The 25,280-nt window shown below is 41.4% G+C and overlaps 1 protein-coding gene across 8 annotated transcripts in view; it reads right to left on the reverse strand.

Moving 5' to 3' along the window:
- The window catches only part of CD36 (CD36 molecule (CD36 blood group)), a 63,536-nt gene that overhangs the window by 17,900 nt on the left and 20,356 nt on the right, over nt 1-25,280 (reverse strand). For all 8 annotated transcript variants that reach the window (XM_075926457.1, XM_075926429.1, XM_075926451.1 and 5 more), the window contains exons 3-7: nt 11,815-11,975; nt 10,367-10,511; nt 8,148-8,327; nt 6,679-6,770; nt 4,137-4,183 (exon numbers count right to left, since the gene is read on the reverse strand). In XM_075926457.1, coding sequence (XP_075782572.1) covers nt 4,137-4,183; nt 6,679-6,770; nt 8,148-8,327; nt 10,367-10,511; nt 11,815-11,975 — 625 coding nt within the window. The remainder of the gene's footprint in view (nt 1-4,136; nt 4,184-6,678; nt 6,771-8,147; nt 8,328-10,366; nt 10,512-11,814; nt 11,976-25,280) is intronic.

Below are 25,280 nucleotides of genomic sequence, written 5' to 3' on the forward strand. Positions count from 1 at the left end.
CTAACCATATATTCAGTTAATGTCATCTCCACCATCCCACTGAATATGACTTCTACCCAGCACGATGTTCTAACTAATCTTTAACGTCATTCTCTGCATCTTGTAACAGCTTCTATTTAAGTATTATACAGCATCCTTTACAAATATTTGTGATTATGAATGCTTCTCTTATCTCAGGCTAGATGACAAGAGCAAGGAGACTTTCTTATATGCAATCACTCGACTTCTGTTACCAGCAAGGTCTTTTCTCATACAAGCCCAGATTCCATCCATCCACATGTCTGTGTGCAATTCCTAAATCCTGACAGCTTGGTAATGGGTTGGCAAAACCTGAGTTACTTTCAAATCCTTGGATGAGAATACTGCCTCTGGTGCTTAATTTGGCTATCTAAATCCTTCATTTAACCTAGCAAGGGAAAACAGCTCCACCCTGTGAGAGTCCACAAAAGGAGGAATTCTTGCCATACAGAACTCTGATTTGCAGTTAGCCTAGCTGCACCTACTGCTGCTTGTGACAACAAACTGAATATCCACTAAACACTGAGGCTACGTCTAGACTGGCATGATTTTCCGCAAATGCTTTTAATGGAAAAGTTTTCCGTTAAAAGCATTTGCGGAAAAGAGTGTCTAGATTGGCACGGACGCTTTTCTGCAAAAGCATCCGTGGCCAATCTAGATGCACTTTTCCGCAAAAAAGCCCCGATCTCCATTTTCATGATCGGGGCTTTTTTGCGCAAAACAAATCTGAGCTGTCTACACTGGCCCTTTTGCCCGAATGGGAGCAGCATAGTATTTCCGCAAGAAGTACTGATTTCTTACATGAGATCATCAGTGTTCTTGCAGAAATTAAAGCGGACAGTGTAGATAGCTGGCAAGTTTTTCCGCAAAAGCAGCTGCTTTTGTGGAAAAACATGCCAGTCTAGACACAGCCTGAGGGTACATCTACACACCAGTGTTATTTTGGAATAACTAATGTTATTATTTTCCTAAATAACATAGTCCGCGTCTACACTACAAGAAGTTATTTCAACATAATCTCAAAATAATGTCGAGCTGGAAGACTTCTTACTCTGGCTCCTGTAACCCTCATTTTATGAGGAGTAAGGGAAGTCAAAGGAAGAGTGCTCTTTCTTGGACTTCCTGCTGTGTAGACAGTGCTAAAAGCCGAAATAAGCTATTTTGACTTAAGCTGTGCAATTGATATAGTTGAAGTTGCATAGCTCATTTCAGCTTTAGTCCTGCTGTGTAGAGATACCCTGAGTTGGATCACACAAGATACATCTACACTGCACCCGTAGGTTGAAATAAGATACACAATTGAACCACGCAAATTGCGTATCTTATTTCAATCTAATTTTGAAATAAACCGCTATTCCGAAATGTCCCTTAATCCTCGTGGAATGAGGGTTACATGGACATCGGAATAGCAAGCCTGTTATTTCAAAATCTGTTTTGAAATAATGGTCTGGTTTGAAAGATGTGGAATAGAATACCTTCCTTTTTAAATCTATTCCCACAGTTACATTTCATTCTAGGATGAGAACAGGTTAACAACCATAAAAGAAACAAAGTAAAAGAATGAGAACAGACACAATTGGTTCAGCTGCATCTCTGGCTATGAAACACTTTCCTTCATTCTCCATCCATGTGCTCTCATATCCAGTCTCTATCAAAGAAGCAGCTCTCATAGGTGTTGAAAGGAGGATCTTAGGGCACTGTTTAATTCTCCAAGCTTATAAATGCTCTTGAGCAGCCATTGTGAATGTATATGCAAAATCTGTTATATTAATCGATTATGTGTTTATTAACTTGAGTTTATACTTCACCAGATCCACTGAATCCATTTACCATAGAATGTATATAGTCTATAGCACTGATGGGCAACCTGCAGCCCAAGAGCTGCATAGAGCCCATTGGGGTTCCAAGGTGTGGCCCATGAGACATTCTATTCACCATTGCCAACTCACAAAGTTGCCAGTTTCTGCTGGTTTTCAACCACATAGGGTTTTTCCCCCTATCGATATTACTAAAGTCACCAAGTGCTTGAACCTAGGATATGTGAAGTGAAATGTGCACTGATTGTACACAAAATTGATTGTGAGAGCTGTGTGCATCTAATAAAAGTGCTACTACGGTTCCATCGGCAAACCCCACAAATTCTAGGTACACAAGCTCAGTTAGCAAAATGACTGTGTCTCAGGAGACCATCTTGGTTAGGGTAATCTTGTGGCCCACTGAGATGAAGGAGGAACATTCTTGCAGCCCACTCACTAGCCTTGGTGACCTCTCACTGGTCTACAGTTTACAGGCCTGGCATCACAAGAAAGAGCAAAATAAAGGTAGTGAAAGGGTGAAAGGTTCAAGTCAAAACTGAAAGAAATGGAGAAATATCCCAGGAGCTCACAATACTGCTTAACCAATAATCACTAGCTCAGACTGCAATAAAGAACCAGTCCTTCCTGACTTTGCCTTCATAATAAACATCATGGCTACATCTATACTGGCATGATTTTCCGAAAACGCTTTTGACAGAAACTTTTCCGTTAAAAGCATTTTTGGAAAAGCACGTCTAGATTGGCAGGATGCTTTTCCGCAAAAGCACTTTTTGCGGAAAAGTGTCCCTGGCCAATCTAGACACGCTTTTCCGCAAAAAAGCCCCGATCGCCCTTTTAGCGATCGGGGCTTTTTTGCGGAAAACAGTACTGTGCTGTTTACACTGGCCCTCTTGCACAAATGATTTGCGCAAGAGGGCTTTTGCCCGAACGGGAGCAGCACAGTATTTCCGCAAGAACATTGACGATCTTACATGAGATCGTCAGTGTTCTTGCGGAAATTCAAACGGCCAGTGTAGACAGCTGGAAAGTTTTTCCGCAAAATCAGATGATTTTGCGGAAAAACTTGCCAGTCTAGACACAGCCAAGTACCTGTCAGGTTTCATATTCTCTAGCTTACGGCCTATTGGGAAGAGAACTGCAGGTGCCCATAACATGCAAGATAAACTGATCAATGTTTTTTTGGGTGTGTCTAGACTGCAGGCTTCTTTCGAAAGATGCTCTTTCGAAAGCATCTTTCGAAAGAGCATCTTTCGAAAGATCGCGTCTAGACAGCAGGCGGATCTTTCGATAGAGGAAATCCGCTTTTTCGAAAGAGAGCACCCAGCGAGTCTGGATGCTCTCTTTCGAAGACGGCCTCTTTACATTGAAGAACGCCTTCCTTCGAAAGAGGAACTTTCGAAGGAAGGCGTTCTTCCTCGTGAAACGAGGTTTACCGCCATCGAAAGAAAAGCCGCGTTCTTTCGAAATAATTTCGAAAGAACGCGGCTTGAGTCTGGATGCAGGGGAAGTTCTTTCGAAAAAAGGCTACTTTTTTCGAAAGAACCCCTGAGTGTGGACACAGCCTTGGTGTCTCCATGTGTTGTTGCTCAGGTGGAATCCCATGGGATTAATATTTTGGTCTTCTGCTCTTTGCTATCTACCTTCTCCCTCTTGGTCTTCTTGGTGTATCTTTAATCTTAGCTCTTATTTGTATAATGACAATGGTAACACCTCTGTGTCTACCCTAGCTACTTGTTTTGACCAAATGAATTTGTGGCTTCATCTCACATTTCCTTCATCTAAATGTGTTGAAGACAGAAACTTAACACATATCCTCCATTGTAATGTTGTATCATCTCTTACCACTCTTAGCTCAGAAGCCCATTTGTCTTTATTGTCTGTGTCTATAACACTCTTACTACTCAGACATGCATCTGACAAAGTGGATCTTTGCCCACGAAAGCTTATGCTCCAACACTTCGGTTAGTCTATAAGATGCCACAGGACTCCTCACCACTCTCCCTACTGTAATAGACTTCTCAGTGATATCCATAAACACAGACTCACCAGATTCCAGCATCTATTGCATAATACTTTTTCTAATGTAGTTTTTTGTGAGTGAGTTACTTCCCTCTTTGTAGTGTTTTGGTACCCAGATTGTAGTCAGATATTACACAAAAAATAAATCTCGGATGCATTACGCCATGCACACAATTAAGGGGAAAAGGCTGCTGGAATCTTTTCTGCAGCCCAGGGTTGCTTTTGCTAAGATGGGAATTCTCATGAACAGAGAGAGAGAGAGAGAGAGAGAGAGAGACTCACCTGTTCCATTGATCATGTCACACTGGCCTTTCCAGATGGAAAGAGTGCTTTAACAAAAAACAAAAACAGTTCCTGGTCAAGCTACATACTGTGCATTGTTTAATGTCATCTGTTTCATTACCTAGTTAGCTAGGCCTTGAAATGTAGTTAGAACCACTTAGGGATTTAAATATCCCGCACTTCATTAGTATAAAAATGGCCACTGCTTTTTTTTGGCACGAAGCTTTGTCGGAGAACAGCGGCAGTCTAGAGGCTGATCTTTTGCTAAAGAAAGCCTTTTCTGATAGATCCCTTATGCCCTTTCTCTGACAAAGCTCCGTGCCAAAAAAAGTGGCGGCCATTTTATGCTAATGAAGTGCGGGGTATTTAAATCCCCACTTCATTAGCAATTTCGATTTGTCTAATCTGAATTCCTCTGTTGGCAGAGGGGTGCAGTCTAGACACACCCCTGGTGCCGAAGCAGTGCCCATGTAGCCACTGAACAGGGATGCTTTCAATATAGAGACGTCCCCCTCCATGCTGCAGGGGACTGTTGTTTTGGTTTTCAATTCAGATGCAGAATGTTACTGAGTGGGCTGCATCACTTGCTCGTCTCACAGAGGTTTTGGGCCTGACTCTCCTCAATTACACTGGTATAGCTCCACTGACTTTACTGTAACTATTCCGATGTGAATGCAAGGAGAAAGGGGCTCTGAATTAGTTCTTCCATTGCATGTTATTTCCTTTAATCTGAAATCAATGTAATCTAGGCTGAAAAGTGCACATTTTGATCTTCACACATAGGGACACATAACAAAGAAATCTGATGAGATCTCCTGGTTGAAAAGAAAAGAACAAAAGGTTCAGTGGCCACTTATGGAAATAAGAATTCCTGTTTAATGAAATGAATGTCTTTGAAGTATGTGTCCAAAAAGTTTCAACAGTATTTTATTTGCATGCTATTGAATCCATGTGTTTCCTAGCACTGGTGGGCTATTTGACAGTGTTTAGACTCTTGTCTTAGAGAAAGATCAGATGAGATAGAATATATGGACTTTAAAATATACTTCAGAAGTATTCACTACCAAAAACAAATGTTCTACATGAAAAATATTAATAATATCTATGAAAACAAATAGCATTTAGTAAAATTGCTAAATTTCCACACAATCTGAACAATCTTTTTTTTTTATGGTAATTCCCTGTGAACAGGCCTAAGAGATCACATTGTTTGGGGATAAAGGACTAATAAAGATTGCCAACTACACAAAATCCTTCTATCTTCTTTGAACTGTCTCTTGTGATGGTGCATTACCCCAGTATTTAGTTGTAGGGACATGATTAGAATTCACAGTAGCTATTGCTGACTTCCCCGGAACAGGTAATTCATAAGGATCAGCAGATTACTCTGCTCCCTCAAAAATACTACTATTTTTTTATTTAATATTTTAATGGCTGAATATCAGTGTCTGGTATTGCTATGACTTTCTAGCTTTAATGGCTCCACTATAAAATAGTCACTTGTTCAAGGCATTGAAGAAGGTATAAGAGTAGAAAAGGGTGGCAACTCCTTTTGGTCTTTTTACTTGGCCAAACTGTATCCAATCATATTCTATGAAACTAGTGACCATAGGGGATTAAAAGGATCCAATAACTTGCAATGGAAAACAGCAGCAATACGTTAGATCACGCTACCTGTAACTCCCTGTGCCAGCCCACAGCATGATCCCTAGGGCCGTGAATGAACAGGTTTATGGATTTGCTTCTACACAGAGCTGATAGAGACAGTTGCTTTATTAATTACTCTAAGATACTAATACTACAGTGTTAATGCTGCCAGCTGGCTACACAATGCAAGGACTGCAAAGTGACATTATACACCAACACACACAGAACAATGCATAATATGGAGTAACAGGCACTTAGAAATGTTCATGTCCCTTCAGTTTGCATGGAGTTCCATCCTTGTCACCTCGTGCCCTGGACCACAGTGGACGTGGATCCAGCATGGGGGAATCCCAGGCACCTTTGAGGTTGGGGTCCCAGGTGAGACCCATTGGGGCAGGGCTCCCAGTGATCTTATACTTTAGCTGTGTACTGAGTGTCCGCAAGCTGGCCCAATGCCATTCTCAACATTCCCACGGGGTTGAGAGCCGAGGTTATGTTATTTATCCCATACTCTCCTCTCAGCTAACAAGCAGAAGGAGCTGTGGCCGATGAAGGCTGTCTGATAGAAAACACCTGGTGTTTGCACTTACAGGGTCCAAGGTAACCATGCTGTGTAAACCTAGGATAGAAACTTCCATCCTGGATCTGCTGAGCTGCAGGCCCCACATATGACTTTTTATATGACACCCTGAAATTCATGGACATGATGGAATGATGGTGGGCTAAAGGAGAGAATATGGTTTTGATGATTTTAGACCTGATTCTGTATTCATTGAAGTAAAGAAGAGCCTTTCCATTGACTACCATGGGCTCTCTGGCTTGGGCCTGTGATGTCTTGTCTAGAGTCATGCTTAGGAAATATGTCCATTTCTCTTATAAACAATGCTTATGGTACCTTTTGTTTTTATAGGATTGAATTATTGCAGTTTTGCTTATGTCATCTTTCCCATTAAAGACTCTGTACAGTCCATCAGATGTGCCATTATACTGCAAAAGACACAAGAACAGAGAACAACAGTTTGGCTTTATGACTCCCAGGACTTTTAATGAGATCATATATGATTAATTGCCCTTTTATATTCATATCCTCTACAGACTTTTGTGCTGTTCTTGACCATGCAAACATCAGATGTGGGTTTTTATTCTTATACATTCTGGAGTTACGGTTGGGATAGAGATTCTGATGTTTGGAATCGCATGTTTCTTAATGCTAATAGCAAAACAGAAACTAAGGACCTGATTCAGTGCAACACTTTAGAATGTGCTAAACTTGATAATGTGTGAATAGTTCCATGGGGATTTAATATGCCTCAAGTTAAGCACTTGAATTAAGTGCTTTGCTAAATCAGGGCCTGAAGAGTCAGATCCAGTTGCCTAGTATGGGGAGATTCATTTTTATAGGGAGACAGTATAAAGTATTTCTTCTTATCTGAGCAGCAGCTGGGAAAGATTCCAACTAAGTGCTAGGGGAAAGATTAGGAAGGTGGAACTGTACTTGCTGGCTGGATAGCTGTCTTTCTGTCTGTTGCCACACAGCAGAGGAGCAGACAAATCCATAGTAATTCCCAAAGGGATTCTAATAACAGGACACTGTTTCCAAATCCAGCTGCTCACACACTTATCCTCAAAATGTTTGGCTAGCACCTCTGCCACTCTGCTTAGCTGAGCCCTCTCACCCCCACATGACTCCACCATACTGTAACAAAATAGAAGAATGCACATTCTGCCAACATTATCAGGTACAAGAATGCCACTGATGAGCTATTTATTCCCACTTCCTAATCATTGTCATCATAGGCTTCACTCCTGTAACAGAGTCCACAAACCCATAGACTCTGTGATTCCAGTGGGACTCTGTAAAGAAGCAAGGTCCACGTGTGGGGGTATTTTTGCAGAATCAGAATTATCTAGGTCAGGGTTGTTGCGCTCCAGTCTCTTCCAGTAATTATGGCCATTTCTTTCCTCTTTTTGCTCCACATGAAGTAATATTACCCTCTGTGAGTAGTGGGACATAGCCTCGTATGTTTACGTTGTGATTTAGAACCTATGGTGGCGCATCTCAGAGAAAAGATCTACAGCAGTTATTAAAACAGCAGTGTAGATATTGTGACTCTGTCTGCAACTTGGGCTCTGAAACCTGAGCCCCATCCTGGCTGTCAGAACGTGTCAAACTATAGTCATCCCAGTCACACTTGAATGTCTACACAGTTTAACGCTCTAGCCTGAGGCCCACACGCTTGGATTTTGCTGATCCGGGCCCTGAGTGCTGTGTAGACTTACCCTTAGGCCACCCACTGTCAGTTAACTGTCCAAAACTCTTTCCACAGAACAGTAAAGGTGATTCTCCTTACAGATTTTACTTACCGGGTAGAAAACACCAACTCTTCGCTCCATAGAAATTGGTACTTTTTTTAAGAAGGGGTCTTCGTAACCCCAAAGAATTTCTTTCACGCTTCTGGTTTGTAGCATGTGCGATTTAGATGACTTGATCAAGGTATTCATCAGTATCTGTACAAATGAGTTTGTATACAGGGCGGGTGCAGCCTGCAATAATAATAATAACTGTTAGTATGAGCTATTATACACATTCAGTGCCAAAGAAATCTGTACTGAGCAGGACAGACTCGGACTGGGATTAATGAAGCTGTGAAGTAGAGTAAGGGATAATAAGTTCCGTCTATGCAGCCTATCCAGAATGCAAGTTAAGACATGAGGCATGAGAGCTAGTTGTTTTGGCCACTGCTCCCATGGTGCAAGGAAACAGTTGGGACAGCACAGAGAGTCCAGAATTGAGCTGAGACTTCAAGTTAGCATACGCTTTTTGGAATTAGGTCCTTAATGGGAATGTAGGTGCGTAACTTGGTGCATACAGATTTGAAATACTAGCTTTGATAAATGTTGCTAAAGCTCTTGGATGTTCTCAGTTGAAAAGAGCTGTGTTTATCTAATTTAGAATTAAGAGCTGGTTTCTTAAAAATCACAAAAATTATTACACACATTACCCAAAATTGTTATACTACCTCCTTGGGTGCCAAACAGCATGAAGGCCTTGTTGTGCTAAGAGCAGTATGAAGACATAGTGGGTGCATCTAGACTGGCAAGATTTTGCACAAAAGCGGCTGCTTTTGTGCAAAAACTTGCCTGCTGTCTACACTGGCCGCTTGAATTTGCACAAGAGCACTGACTTTGTAATGTACAAAATCAGTGCTTCTTGCACAAATACTTTCACGTTCCCACTCGGGAAAAAGCCCTCTTGTGCAAGAATACTTGTGCAAGAGGGCCAGTGTAGACAGGGAAGAACTGTTTTGCGCAAAAAAGCCCCGATGGCTAAAATGGCGATCAGGGCTTTCTTGCGCAAAATTGTATCTAGACTGGCCACGGATGCTTTTGCGCAAAAGCACTTTTTAAAGTATTTTTTAAAGTTAAAAGTATTTCCGCAAAATCATGCCAGTCTAGACGCAGCCAGTGAGAGAGACTCTAGTAGTTTAAATAGGCAAGCTGGACAAAGGATGAGGCAAAGGAAGTGTTGTCATTCTCACTGTACAAATGGGGAACTGAAGCACAGGGAAATTAAGTCTATAAAAAAGTTGGAAATTAAACCAACATTTTGAGAGCCCTAGTCCAGTGCCTTAATAACAGTACTATCATTTGACTCCTGGTTTTTTTCCTTTCTGTATTCCACAGCATCAAGCTTGTTATAGTTTATAATAATAATAATGAATGAATAGCAGTTTTAACAGGAGCCACTTCATGGCATCACAAAAGCAGGGCCACTTAAAATCTGGAGACACAAGATAATAGTGCAAAATATTTGTCTGAGCTCAGGATAATTCAAGAAACAAAATCAGGAGCCTGTATGAATATGCATTTTATAATGTCAAAGCCAAAAGTCATCGTGATATGAAAATGCCTAAATAATTTAAACAGACACAAGTATAGCACCATTCTCCAGTTCATGTCCCAGACTTCTGGAGCAAGGTGCTTTTCTTAAAAGGGCGGTGATCTCAATAGGACTGGATGGCTGAGGGGACACTACCATATTGACTCCAATTAGGACAATTGGTAGCAGTTGTAGTAGGCAGACCAAGTATAGAATGAGCATGGGATTTGTTCCAGCCTTTCCTTCCAGAGCAGGATGGAAGAGACTGTCAGAACAGTGCATAAAACTGGCAGGGCACTGCTTGTACTATAATCTGAATGGAGAGGAAACTCCAGTCTCCAAAAGGATCAATTCAATTCCTCATTAAAACTGGCCAATAAATTCCCTTTGCCCTATGTGGCTAAATCCCACCCCAAAATTTTTGCTGTTTGCTTTGCGTTTTCTTGATACTAATCGGTCCCTGGGCCTGATGGCCTTTAAACTAAAGACACTGTACATTGTGTGTAAAGGAGCCCACATGTAATATACATGTAATATGGTATGCCCATTGTCAAGCTGCTAGAGTGCAACAAAGAACCAAGCACCTTTGTTTTAAGATGATGGACCCCACCCTGCAGTTTGTTATTAGCAATAACTTCTCTCCTTTTGTTCTTAATCTTTCAACACCCAAGCTAGGATATTATAGTTTCCTTTCTTTACTTACAACAACAGCGAGATTGATGCATGTAAAGGTGTCATTTTCTGACCCAACTGACATATCAGGCTCGAAGATAGCAACATTTGGCAGCATATAAGACACTGTGTTGTCAGGATGTTGAGTGATATTTTCTTTGGGTAAATATCGCATCCTTCAAATACAAAACAAAAACAGAGCATAGTTTAACATTGATTTTAGAGCTGTATGGCTCTCTGGACATGACTAGTGCTGGTGTCTCTTGTTTGAAATGTTGCTGAAAAGTTTTCCTGGGGAATTCCAAAATTTTCTCATGAAAATCGTGCACTGCTTTCCAACCAGTTCTAACTGTGACAGTGAAAAGATTCTAAATATATCCCTCTTCTGCAACATCTGCCCTTCAGTCAGAGATGTAATGGCAGCATGTGTAGCTATACCCATGCTGTCTTTAACCATGGTAGCTCAGGTATCAATAGTGATGAAGACATGGCCAAACAAGCATTGTGGACTAGTAGCCTGAGTCATCCAGGGTATTAGGTGGACATGTACATCCCTCACTGAAAGCAATGCTGAGGTGACTTCACTGCTGTTGGGACCTGTGCTCATTCAATTTAAGCTATCTTGGATATGCCTACAGATGCCTCACTCATACACCTCACTTGCACTGCCCACACACCCTAAGAGTTCAATAATTTCTTCAATGCATGATTAGATAATCCCTGGCCATATACATTATCTTGTTGGAAACAAATATTTCTATGGATCTCTTAAAGTTCTGATCTGAATTAGTTGGAGTTCACCATATCATACATTTTTCAGGTTCTCTGATTGGATGAGCCACTCTTATGTCAATAGAAGCTATTATATTTGTTTTCCTGGGTCAATAGGTTGCTGGGAGAGAGAGATTATACTCCAGAAGACACTGAGGTGGAAGAAGCCTATTGCCTGTTGTGAATTGGCCACTAACGTTAATCACCTGCTTATATATTTGCTCAACAAGGATGAACTACTCAACCTGGACCTTGGTAGACAAATTTGGGAAAAGGAATACTTCGGTTGTTTGAAGTTTTGCAGACTATATTAATCAGACTTTTGAAGCTTCAGACCCAATATTTTAGCTACAGATGCAACACCGCATTGCCAACTTTCTCAATTCTATCAAGTCCTGCCATAACTTAAGATTTTCATAATGCACTTTTTCTTGGAGTCATGTTTTCAGGAATGATCCAGCATGCTGAATCACCAAGCAAGCATTCCCACATGAACATCAGATTATTTTGCACTTCACTTCTTATTAATATGTGCATTTACTCAATCTGTGCACATAAAAACAAAGCGGTTGTGTGTGCAATGGATGTGTGCAGATATTAAGGCATATCTATTACATCTGAATACTCAGAATACTTCAGAAGCACTTTCAGCAACTTTTACAATCCAACTAATATGGCGTATAACATATTTTGAAACCATTTGCCTACCTGTATGTGTAGGGTCCAATTTGTCTGAGTATTGGCCGGGAGCCATTCTGCATCACTTCCTGTGGGTTTTGCACATCATAGAACCAAAACTGCCTGTAAATGGGACTCCCTGGCACCACCCAGTTTTCATAAGCTATTGTACCATTTTCAATGACATCTTGCTGTAAGCACAAAAGCAAAACAGTAAAATCACTGTTCTGAGCATTGCAGGGTGGAAAAAAGAATTATGTTAGGACAGTAGCCTAGGAAACAGGTATTAAGACCCACTCTCCATCAGACTTCTTATGACCTTGGGTAAATAACTTACCACGCTCCGTGTTCCCAGCTGTAAAATGGGGAAAATAGTGCTAAGTCACAGGGGCTATATTAAAACAAAAAAGCAGTCATGGAGCACTTTAAAGACTAACAAGATAGTTTATTCGGTGATGAGCTTTCGTGGGGCAGACCCACTTCTTCAGATCATATTCTGAAAGCGAATGGGCATGACCATTATATAACAGAGAAATACAATGAAAAAAAGTACAAAAATACAAACTGACAAATCAGCTACATAGAACAGAAGGTGGGAGCGAGGGGGAGAGTGACAAGGAAGGAGGAAATTGCTTACTGTAAGAGTCAGTTAAGTGGCTAATCTGGGTCACTATGAATATCAAAAGGTGGGGAGCCCGTTTTAGTAATGTGTAAGATAATTATCATCTTGATTAAGGCCCATTCACAACATGTCGAATTTTAGCACAAATAAAAGTTCTGAGGTCTCCATCTGTAATCTGGTGTTAAAAGTCTCTTTGTTGTAAGACGCATGTTGTCAGGTCTTTAAGGGAATGGCGTTGTTGTGAGGCACAAAAATACCATAGTGATGGATATCTAAGTGTATCACTATACAGCAGTTAAACATGCAGCCAGCCCATGTCAGCTGATTAGGGCTAAAGGACAGTGTGGGGCTTGGATTGGAGCCCAAACTCTGGGACCTCCCTTCCTCACAGGGTCACTAAGCCCAGACTCCAGCCTGAACTTGAATGTCTACTCTGAATTTAAATAGCCTCTTAGCCCAAGCCCTGCAACTATGAATCAGCTGACACAGGCCAGCATCCTTTGGTATATATGGTTGTGACAATTTTCTTCCACTATTTGATCTGAGGAAGTGGGTCTGGCCCACGAAAGCTCATCGCCTAATAAATCATCTTGTTAGTCTTTAAAATGCTACACAGTCCTGTTTTTTGTTTCAGCTGCACCAGACTAACACGGCTACATTTCTACCAATAGCCTAAGATAGGGAGTTGAGGCTTTTGTTACACAGAAGGATAGTAACGGGTCTGCAAACAGGTCACAAAAATCAGATCATCACTCTCATGAGGCTTGTGCCAAGCATTTCTGGTGAATCTTTAACAACAGTGGTCAGGCTAGACTATGGAGTCAGATATACATGAGGACGCAATCTGGTCTCTAATGTAAGTCACCAATAACCGGATAGCACTCTCAGTGAAATCCAAGGGAATGTTACTATCAACTTAAATCGGAGTTGGCTTCAGTCCCAATACCACATCCACTGAGTAGTCTGGACAGAGAACTTTAAAATATAACAACAACATATTTTGCATGTTGCTTACAAAATCTTTATTTGTGCCTATTGTTCAATGAAGGAACCAAGCTTTAACTATTTAGTAAATTACTTTGCAAATAGAGACAGAAAACCACCTAGCAAAGAGCTGACTAAATTAAGTTGAGATAAATTTAATATGGTCAAATATTTAATTTTGAAAATGCCAAACTGAATGGTTTTAACTGTCTCCATTTTTTGTTCCCTTCCTCCCCCCATTTTTTGCCAACCAGTGACTGTATTTTTCATGAATAAACTATTTGTCCAAAAAAATTCACACACGTGTACTTAGTAACAGTTCCATGCAATGCTAAATAGTTCATTTGCAGCACTCATCACAGCAATAGACACCAAAATGCTGGCTCCCATTCAAAATGTTGTTTAAAAAAGGGAGGAGGGAGACTTTTGGATTAAAATTCTCCAGATTTTCTTTGCATCACAATTTTGCCATTTTGATATTGCCCCGCACAAACCTGAGCTGCATAAAGAGAGAATGGCAGTAATAAGGAACCACTTCATTTAGAATTTGCCTTAGTGCTACATAAAGATGTTGCTTAAAATAACTGCTTTGTGTAAATATAACCAGTTTGTACTCTGCTTTGTAAATATCCTGCTAGTAGCTTAAAAACCTGCTACTGCTCTTTGAATATCTGCCATAATTTATGTTCACAGATAGTTGTGTGAGAAGGGGCAGAAATGCAGCAGCAACAGACTTGCTTCACATTGTGCTCTTTTGCAGAGGGTAGGAATCAGCAATAACAACAACAACAACAACAACAAAAAGTAAAAGGCCTTTAATATCGTGCAATCCCCAGAAGGCAAGAGATGCTAGCACAGCAGTATATTAATCCAGGGGAAAGATCAGTCTTCCATTATGAGGCCGTCTTGCTGTCGAGGAAGCCAGCACCTAAACACTCAAGGGCCCTGAGATGGCAGCTCAACACCAGTTCCCATGGGTTTCTTAGAGGAGAAGCACCTTAAGTTTGATAATAATTATCCTCACATTCTTGGGCAGGGGAGGAAGTGGGGAATCCTGGTTATGATGGCCACAGAGAGCTCCCCATATGACCCAAAAGGAGTTCATGTAAGTGCTGTTCAACTCCCTCTGCTCTGTGTCAAATTGTGGTTTGTATTCGGCATCCCCTATAGCTGGAGATGATTCACAAGTGGGAATTCAGTCTTGACCCTATATACACCTGGGAAGGATCCTGACCAATAGTGAAAAGGCCAGAGGGCCAACCTCTACCAAAAGTCTGCAGGAGGTCACCAATCCTCTAATGGAGAGCAGATGAAGCAGAGCGAGGTGGGTTTCTAGTCAACATCTTTACCGTACTTCCTTTTTAAAAATCTAAATGCTGCCTTTTCTTTTTTTCAAATAAAATTTACGTTGGCAAGTCAGAACAAAATCAGTGGAGCTGTTGCCTGAAAATCTCTTCCCCACCAATGACCAACTAACATTCCTCCCTGACCAGAAGCCTCCTCTGACTGATCTCCTTCTCTGCCCTATTGAGAGGGACGGGTGTTATCTTCAGGACAGAGCTGCCCTTAGCATTTTTTGGGTGCACCTAAGAAATAAATTTTCACAGCTGCTTTCTCCAGATGTTCCATCCTCCATTAGCACACCTCAATGCACATCCAAGCTGCAGCCTCTTTGGGATTTCCCCTCCTTTAACTCACATACTTTATATAAAAAATGGGACCATGCCACCCACCTCCCACCCTGCTACTGAAGAAGTGGGGTCCATCTACTTTCGCTGGGCTATATTTTGCACATCCGGGAAAATTTTCCAAATAAGAAGAGTAGTTGGACCCAGGCACAGGCTGGTTTTATATCATTCTTTTCCTTTGACGAGCAATAGTTTGCTCACATATAGTGTGGAATCACTACACTGGCCCGCCCTGTGCCCCAGGAAGTAGGTACTATGCTAACTTTGCGGAAGCAAAGGCGGTTGCAGAAAGGTTATGTGACTTGACTAAGGTCTGGTCTGAAAACAGTTTTTATGCCAGTATAACAATTTCAGGTAGGGCTGTGAGCATTACACTAGTCTGAGCCCAGGTGGTGACACAATTGTACCAATGCAATGGTGTCTATAGCAGTATAAGAACATCAACAAGGAAGGTTGCACCATATTCATAATACCATATCGTTACATGACTCAACTTTTGTGTATAGAATCTGTGCCAGAGCTGTGATTACAATGCAGGAGTCTCTGCCTCTCAGCGGCATGCTTACTATTCGATTCCACCCTACTTCTCATGCTATTAAGCTATAGCAGCCGATCACACTGGCTTTGCCGCAGCCTCCAGATAATTGGGAGCTGGCAGAGGTTCTAGCCCTATGAAAGGCGTGCTGTGACTGTATCTTCACCACCAAAAAGGGCGTGTTTTTGCATGGGATAACAAATGTGCATTAGCTCTCCTGTTGTAAAGCCCTAGTGGACATAAAGCACCTGTCATTTTTGCAATGATGTAACTCTGCGAATGCCACATTGTATGTGCAACTGTGATTGACCTTGCCTAGGTAACACTACAGGTGTCTAATCTCCATTAGCATTTTATAGCAGGAGAGGGAACTCACACCAGTTGTCCCATGGTAAAATCTCACCTTTTTTGGCAGTAAAGTCAGAGCACTGCATCCCAAAACCACTGACTTAGCTGTTTGCTCTCCAAGAACACATTGTGAAAGGCTTTGGTAAGTCTCCAGCCCTGCATGGAGAAAGAGGGTGAGTTATCAAAGCAGAAAAACTTAATCTCCAGGGACAGAAAATCAGTTTGTATTTTCAAAGGAACATTTGTAAGAAACGGGCTATAGACTCCTATTTTAAAATAGAAGTTGGGATTGTCCTATACATTCATATAGGCTACGTATACACGGCGGGTTTTTTCTACAGAAGATCTGCAAATGAAGTGCGGAAGAGGTTTTACCATTAAAAAGCCCCGTGTAAACAGGGCCATTTGTAGGGGGAAAAAAAAACCCTTTGCGCAAGATCCTGTAAACCTCATTTTTTGAGGAATAAGGGATCTTGCACAAAAGGTTTATTTTCCCAACAAATGGCCCTATCTACATAGGGCTTTTTAACAGCAAAATCTCTTCCGCAAAAAGGACTGGAAGAGAATAAGCATATGAGCGTGCGAGATATGCTAATGAGTGTTTCATTTGCATATCTTCTGCTGAAAAAACCCACAGTTTAGATGTAGCCAGAGGGACTAGAACTGGGGCTAGAATCTCCATCATTGGAGATTTTTAAGAGCAGGTTAGACAAACATCTCTCAGGGATGATTTAGATTAAGTCTGGGCTAAATATGGCCTGTGGGCCAAATCCAGTCCTCCAAGACATTGGATCTGGCCCACGGATGCAGCAGGGATCCCAAGCAGACTTCCCGCATTTGTCGCCCCCATCTGCACGCTGCTCAGAAAAGCAGCTGCCAAGCTGTTTCTCTTTCATAACTGTGAGCCCATGGGTGGCTTCATGAGCTGGCTCCACACCCAGCACAATCCCATTCGCTGGTTTCTGGCCAATGGAAGATGTTTGTTTGAATAACAGGCAACATATGAAGCACCACATCCCTCTCCCCTTTGCCTTGTAGTTATTCACAGATGCACATGACCCTGGCAAGGGTGGGGCAGGCAAGGAGGCTGCCTGAGAAATGTGTTGGGCTGCTGGCTGGGAGTCACCCAAGTAAGTCTCCCAGCCAGAGCCTTCTTCTGGCACCCCAGCCCTTCCTTTCCCCAACCCTCTACTCCCTACTCCACATAACCCAAACTCTCTGCCCCCCTCCTGCACTCATATCCCCTCACAGATCCACAACACCAAGCCCTTGTCCCAGGTCACAATCCCCTCCTCTCCTAGGTTACAACCCGAACGCCTGCTTCCCAATCCCCTGCCCTAGGTGCCAACCCAAACCCGTTCATCACAGTCACCACCGCTTCCTGTCCTAGTTCACAACCCAAACCCCTGCATCCCCAGTCCAGTGCCCCAGGTCACAACCACTTCCTTCACCCAAACTCCCTCCCAGTCTTCACACTTCCTCCTGCACCCCAGTCCCTAACCCCAAACTTCATTCTGCACCCAACCTCCACCCCAGACCCCACACTTCCTCTATTAATATCATGAAAAAGTATGGACCTTGAATACTTACCAAATTATTGGTGTGCCCTCCCCCATCAAAAATATTGCCCACCCCTGATTTAGAAGGTGCTTGGTCCTGCTGTGAGTGCAGGAGACTGAACTTGCAGACTTCTCAAGGCCTCTTTTAGGTCTATGATTCTATGATTCTTCTGGGATTTCGTTTGTGATCTGCAAAATCCCCAGCTAGAAACCAAGACCAGCTCATCACATGCTGTGTTGTCTTGTCTCTTGGATGACCTTTTCACTGAAATATCAGACAGGGACTCCAGACTTTGGTTATGCCCTGAGCAGTTTCTTTTCTCTTTTATATTTGTCAGCTCAAATTAAGATATTGGGTAATCAAGTGCAAACCCCAAGATGCTTTCCAAGTTTTTGATTGCTGTTCATGATAAACAGATAAGACTGCACAGGCTAAAATAGACTCATAGACTTACAGTCAGAAGGGACCATCATGATCATCTAGTTTGACTTCTTGCACAGTGCAGGCTGCAAAACCTCACTCACCCATTCCTGTAATACACCCATAATCTCGGCTGAGTTACTGAAGTCTTCAGATCATAATTTAAAGACTTCAAGTTACACTAGTTTAAACGTGGAAGTGATCCATTCCCCATACTACAGGGGAAGACAAACGTCACCCCTCACAAGTCTCTGCCAATCGGATCCATAGGAAAATTCCTTCCCAACCAGCAATATGGTGATCAGTTAGTCCCTGAGCATATCAGCAAGACCCACTAGTCAGATACCTAGGGAAGAATTTCTTACAGGGGAGGTTGTGAAATTATTATTTTTTCTTGCAAAATATTTTGGGATTTCATTAAAATAAAATCAGACCTTGAAAATTCTCATTTAAAAACTAACTCCCCAAAATGTTGACAAAAGCTGATTTTTTCGGCAAATATTTCCATTTCCTCAAAAAGCTTTTTTCCCCACAAACTATGTTCCAACTGAATGTTTCTGACCATTTCTAATATCACATTTATTGGTTACAGTGTGTTAAGTGAGAGATTTAGTGCTTCTGTAATTCACAGGATTAAATTCTCTTTGTGGCCTAAATGTGAAAAACTCCCAGTGAAAAACTCAGTCACTTGCTCCTGGATTGAACATACCTGGGAGAGCCAACAGATTTGCCAGGCACCTGGGCAAGGTGGAGAGGAGCCTAGCTCTATACTCCCAGAAGAGGGTGCAGTGTCAGGCAGAAGGGGCAAGCCCGCAGGCATCCAGCCCTCAGTAGTGCCTGGACCGTGCAGCACCACTTGCTCCTCAGCCAGCCCTTGGAGTGTGCCGCCCAGAACGTGCCATGCAGGAATCAGCTTCATTTTGAAGCCTCACAATGATGAAATGAACATGTTTGGTGATAAAATAATTAAAACAAGGAACGTTGCTGCCTGATAATGTCTCTGAATAGGGCACCAAATATGACAATTTCTGGGATGACCATGTTGTGAGTACCTCAGGCTGTGGCAAAGTTACTATTGATTTAGTCCAACTTTATCATTTACCATTATATATGTATATCAGCTGCCTGGTGCAATGGAAAATGTGCATTCCAACTTCTGTAAAGCTGAGTCAAATATATTCCTAACGAAGGAATAATTCTCGGGGTTTTATTTTCTACCTGAAGGTACTTTGCCTTTTTAAATTCCTGCTTTTACAATGATAACAATGATTGTTGTTATGTAGGAGAAAACCTTTATTCAGGCTCTATAGCGCCAAATTCTTCAGATCCTACACGTGAAAAAAACGTCTATTGAAGCCAAGGAAGGCTTTTTTTTTTAATTGGTTAGGCCCCAACGAGGCACTGTAGAATTAGGTCTCTGCTTGTTACTTATTATGGACAGAGCTGAAAAGACATGGCTGTAGATGGAGAAGGAAGGCCAGGATATAAGAAGAATGTAGGACACTTTTTGATCAATGCAGGGCTGAAGGACCGGTATATCAGGGTGATCAAGTTGAAGGGCAGGGCTGTGTGTGCTTAAAGCTGGGAATTTAGATAGTGTCACTGGTATGGATAGGCAAGCAGGGACAAATTCTCCTTCCAAATACACGGTTGTTAATAAGGAGCAAGCCCTTCCCACTGACATAAAAAAGAGGAGGATCAGGCCTGTGACAGATAACAGATAGGCAGACAGTCAAACTAAGAACAGTTATCATTATACTGATATGTTTATGGCTTCATATGCAGGAAATTAATTCTGGCAATGTGAGTCTTGCATAGCAAGATGGAAGTGGAACACTTCAGTATTTTGCTGTAGCAGGCTGGTAGCCTTTACCTAAAAGATGCCAAACTGTTATCAGAGTTATCTTTGTTATCAGGAGTTGAACTGGCCAAGGAACATTGGATTCTATGAGCTCACTGAGGCAGGTGGCTCATTATGCCAGGTGCATAGGATGAGATGGTTAGAAGGCTGACATTAGAGATTTTTCTGGCCTAAGCAGTTCCTTAAAACAGTGTTTGAGGTGTTGGGTAGCACTGCTAAGAAAAACTTCCATTAGGTATGATCAGATAGCAAGGGTGAAAAATCAGGACCTGGTGGGAGATAATAGGCATATATATAAGACAAAGCTCCAAATACTAGGACAGTCCTTATAAAATTGGAACATCTGGTCACCCTAACTTCTGTCAGAAAATGCTGTTCTGCTGAAATCAAAATGATTTGCGAAAACATGTCAATTTCATCAGACCAGTGGCTGGCAAGAGAGGAAGGCAAAGGTCCAATAACATCAAAAAAGTTTTGTTTTCACAGTTTCTAAATGGGAAATTTTAATTGTCTGTGATGAACTAATTTTGTGTTAAAAACAACGTGTGCTGTGCCCAGGAAAGCTCATGATACCATCTACATGATTTGTCAGTCTATAAAGTGCTACCAAACCATTTGTTGTTTTTTTCTGTAGCAGACTAACTCGGCTACACCCTGAAGCTCCTAATTTTGTGATGTTAGTTGTGAATGTTTAGAACTCCTATCCAGAGTGACCACTAAGGGCAGGTCTACCCAGGGTTGGGAATGAGCCCCCCAGCATGGCCATATGGACTCACACTAATGTCCCTTGAGCCCCAAAAACTAGCAGTGTGAATAGTGCAGCTCTGGCAGAGACATGGGCTATCGACCCACATTCAGACCCAGGGGATCAGTGGGCTTGAGAACATGAACTGCTGCCCAAGCTGCAAAGTCCATGGAGATAGTTTTAGTGCATCAGCTTCAACAGAAATAGCATGTGTCTATCCAGACTGGGAGGCGCTCTCAGCTGCAATATAGGCATAGGTCAAAGGCCTGATAGTAAAGAGGTAACAATCCATGTAAACAGGAAATAAAGACATTCCTGCATTTACCATGATTACAGTGTCTTGGCTCTCTGCTATTCCTACAAGCTAGGGCCCCTAGAGGCTGTGAAACTAGGGGAGAATGTTTGAGCTGAAGTTTGTTATTCTATGTTTTTGTTAAGAAAATTGAATCCTAGGAACGGTGACTTTTTTGATTCCACATATTGTGTGGACTTTGTTTTAGAGCAAGATATGTCAAGCACTTGCCCACAGCCCCTTATCTAGGAGATAATGGTGGAGTTAGAGGTCAAACTACTAAGTGCATCTGGTTCGGGATTTATTATCCTCACATGTATTAGGGTTACAAAAATGAAATGGAAATATATATGTTTAGTGAAGCAAAGGACTGCCATGGAGTTAAATGCTACTTAGGCAAACCTCATACTGACTTTAGTAAAGGCTGCAGGGTTTGGGCCAGAAGGGAAAAATATTCATTATTCAGGCATTATTGGCATTATTCAGGCTTCTGTTCATGTCTTTGTCTCTGTAACTCAATCCAGAGCAGTAAGACATAATTCAGCTCTTCGTGGTTTAATGGTGTTAATTTATGGAGTCAAAACTTTCCCATTTTACTGATGTCAAAGTCCCATTTGCTTTAACAGGATTTGTTTGGGGTGAACTGGATAGGTTCAGGGTGATTGCACATTGTGGATAAAAGTCAGTAAGAAGTTAGTTTGTGACTGTTTTATTCACTGTAGTTGTGAAGTGTCATATTTCGACCCTGAGCAGCTGAAAGGGCCAGTTAATTGCTTCCTTAATCCCAGCAATAAGACTCTAAAATAAATTAATTGACTCTGGATGCATATCAGATTACATCTCCCAGAGCCATCATGAACCACTTTATGCTACAGGGATTAACTCAGGACTAGAATGGGCAGTGTACTGCCTGTGTCCTCTCACCAGATTTGAGCCCAGTGTGAAAAGCTTTGAAATATGGATCTATGATTCTATTCTCAAAAACCAGTTGTAAAAATCACATTTTCACTCTCAGCAGTAGAGCTGGACAGAAAATGGTAATTCTGCTGTCTAAAAAAATGTTGATTTGAAAATTTATTTTTGTTTCATTCTGAAATTAAACAGAGATAGGCATTTTTCTTTAAAAAGCCCTCTATAGATACCCCAAAACAGCAGAGATAACTAAAAACCCCATTCATAGCTAATAATGCAGTGCATAAACCTGATAGAGGGTCACATTCCTCCTCTGAATCAGGTAATTGACCTAGATCTCTCACATCTGAAATGAATGCCCTAAATTACCACATTGTTGGTTATTCTGGCTTCCTTCCATTTTTCGAATATTCTGCCCTGAACCTGAGAAACTTTCCTGAAAAAAAATAATCAAAACAGACTTGACTGGTGGTGATGATGATAAGCAAGGTAGAAGGAATCTAGGTTTTTTTCCATTTTCCACTCTGCATGTTAGATGCAGAGTTGTAATGCAAATGGAATCCTATAGTGCCTACTCTACTCTGCACTGATTAGGCCCCAGTTGGAATATTGTGTCCAGTCCTGAGCACCACATTTCAAGAAAGATGTGGAAAAACTGGAGAATGTCCAGAGAAGAGCAACAAAAATGATTAAAGGTCTAGAAAACATGACCTATGAAGGAAGGCTGAAAGAATTGGTCTTATTTCATTTAGAAAAGAGAAGACTGAGGGGGAAATTATAGCAGTTTTCAAATATCTAAAAGGGTGTTACAAGGAGGAGAGAGAAAAATTGTTCTCCTTGGACTCTGATGATAGGACAACAAGCAATGGACTTAAAATGAAACAAGGGGGCTATGTCTACATTGGCACCCCTTTCCGGAAAAGGGATGCTAATGTAGACTTTGGAATAGGCAAATCCGCGGGGGATTTAAATATCCCCCGCGGCATTTGCATTAACATGGCTGCCGCTTTTTTCTGGCTTGGGGAAAAGCTGGAGAAAAGCGCCAGTCTAGACTTTCAAGTAGGAATAACAAATCCTCTGGAAAAAGCGTTATTTTCCGGAGAATAATGCCTAGACTGGCGCTTTTCTCCGGCTTTTCCCCAAGCCGGAAAAAAGCGGCAGCCATGTTAATGCAAATGCCGCGGGGGATATTTAAATCCCCCACGGATTTGCCTATTCCAACGTGCTACATTAGCATCCCTTTTCCGGAAGGGATGCCAGTGTAGACACAGCCAGGAGGTTTAGGTTGGACATTAGGAAAAACTTCCTAAGGGTTACATCTACACTGCAAGCTTACTTTGAAATAGCATGTCCACACTACAGGGAAGCCTCAAAATTAGACTGAGGCAGGCTCCCCTAATGTGAATGCCCTAACTCAATTTAGAGCCCAAGGAGGCACTGGGGAGGAATAACTTTAGAATGGCCCTGATGAGGGGCTATTTTGACATAGCAGCAGTGGAGCATCCACACATACCCTCTTTCAAAAGAGTTTTTTCGGAAGAGGCATTATTCCTAGTGGAATGAGGTTTACCAATATCGGAAAAAGCCCTCCATTATTTTGATTTTCTTTCAAAATAACAGCCATTGTTCCAGAAAAATGGTGCGTTGTAGATACACTGAAAGGGTCAGGGTGATTAAACACTGGAATAAATTGCCTAGGGAGATTGTGGCTCCATCACCAGAGATATTTAAGAGCTGCCTGGACAGACATCTATAAAGAATGATCTAGACATTACTTGGTCCTGCTGTGAGGGCATGGGACTGGACTCAGTGACCTCTTGAGATCCCATCCAGTTCTATGATTTTATGATTTAACAGAGTAATTTTAAGCGAACTCCTGTAATTCAGTGTGGTGCTCTCTCTGAAACAGAGAAGGTGAATGGTGAAAAATTCAAGAATCTGACACAAATTATCATAGACATAATGAAATAAAAGAGAAAGAAGCTAAAGATTAGCTCATCTGAAATTCACACGTATTTATAAATATGCATCATTTCCACAAAAATCAGGTAGACATTTGTAAAGGTATGTTTGTCATAAAAGTAATCTAAAAAATATACCTAGATCAAGTAAATGAATGTACAATAATGTAAGCAACATAAATGCTCTAAATGTTGAAAAAAATGAAGACCGAAAGAATGTTCTGGTCTAATCCAAAGTAAATGCATAACCTCCAAAAACCTGAGTATAGCTCAAGATTATATCAGTGATATATATTTTATAATGACATGTTTCTTCAAGTTTTAATCAATTATAAAATGTTTGCAAAAATATTTGTTGAATGGTTCTTATCTCCTAGGTTATGTCTACACTACGAACTTCTTGAGGAAGAGACAATGCAAATGAAGTGTTCACTAGAATTTTCTTGAACTTCATTTGCATAATCTCTTCCAATCCATTTTGCTCAAGAGGTTTTTGCACAAAAACAAGAAGTGTGGACGTGTCTGTTTTGTGCAAAAGCCCCTTTTTGCGCAAGATGGCTATGCCTGTAAAATAGAGATTATGCAAATGAGTGTGGGAAAATGCTAATGAGTGCTTCATTTGCATTGCCTCTTCGGCAAAAAAAAAAAAAATCTAGTGTAGATGTAGCCCTAATATTGCTAGATGAATATGGTTAATTGCCTACTGAGATGCACCAGTGCTTTTAGCTATTTTCTGACTTTTCACTTAATCTGAACTAAACTAGGTATTAGAATTGCAAAAATTCCACTGAAGCAGTTTTTTTGTTTGAATTTGCCAATTTGTGTAAATCAAACATGTTGTAGAGACAACATGATTTTGATGAAGTTCCTCTGGAAGTCGCAAAGGTTCTAGTGGAAACCTGTCTGGATACCTGCCAGCCCACTCACCTGGCTCATTGGCAGCCTCCTTATTGGGCTTCTGGAGAAGCTGATCTTCCAGGGCCTGTGGCCCATGCAGATCACCCCAAAGCCAGGGATGCTAGGACTTCATCCCCTTTCATGGAGAAATTTGAAATTTTAATTTTTTGTTCCAAATTGAGATTAAACCAGCTTTTCAAATAGTAAAATCCTCCACAAAATGGAATATATTTTTCACCTAGTTCTATTAGGCTTCATTTCATTGTTCTGCACACTGTCCTAGTGATACATAAGGGCCTCAATGCAAAGAGGTGGGCACGGTCAGACTCTTGTGGCTGTTGAAGGTTTTTTTTTTCAGGCAGAAAGGTTCAACCAGAAGGCATTATAGTACATAAAAACATAGACATATTAGAGCAGCCATACTGGGTCCATCTAGCCCAGAATCCTGTCTGCCAACATTGACCAATACCAGATGCTCCAGAGAGAGGGAACACAACAAGTTATCCTCATGTGATCCCTCCTCGTCAGACATTTCCAGACAAAAGGAGGCTAGGGACACCATGTCACTGGGAACACTCACACTAGCTAATGAGTGTGACTGCACTGTTGCAAAATTGAGCCATATGTGAAAAAAAATTCAAAGATTAGTAAGCAATTGAACATTAACAAAC

This window comes from Pelodiscus sinensis, chromosome 1 (assembly GCF_049634645.1).
Source record: "Pelodiscus sinensis isolate JC-2024 chromosome 1, ASM4963464v1, whole genome shotgun sequence".
Classification (NCBI taxonomy): Eukaryota; Metazoa; Chordata; order Testudines; family Trionychidae; genus Pelodiscus; species Pelodiscus sinensis.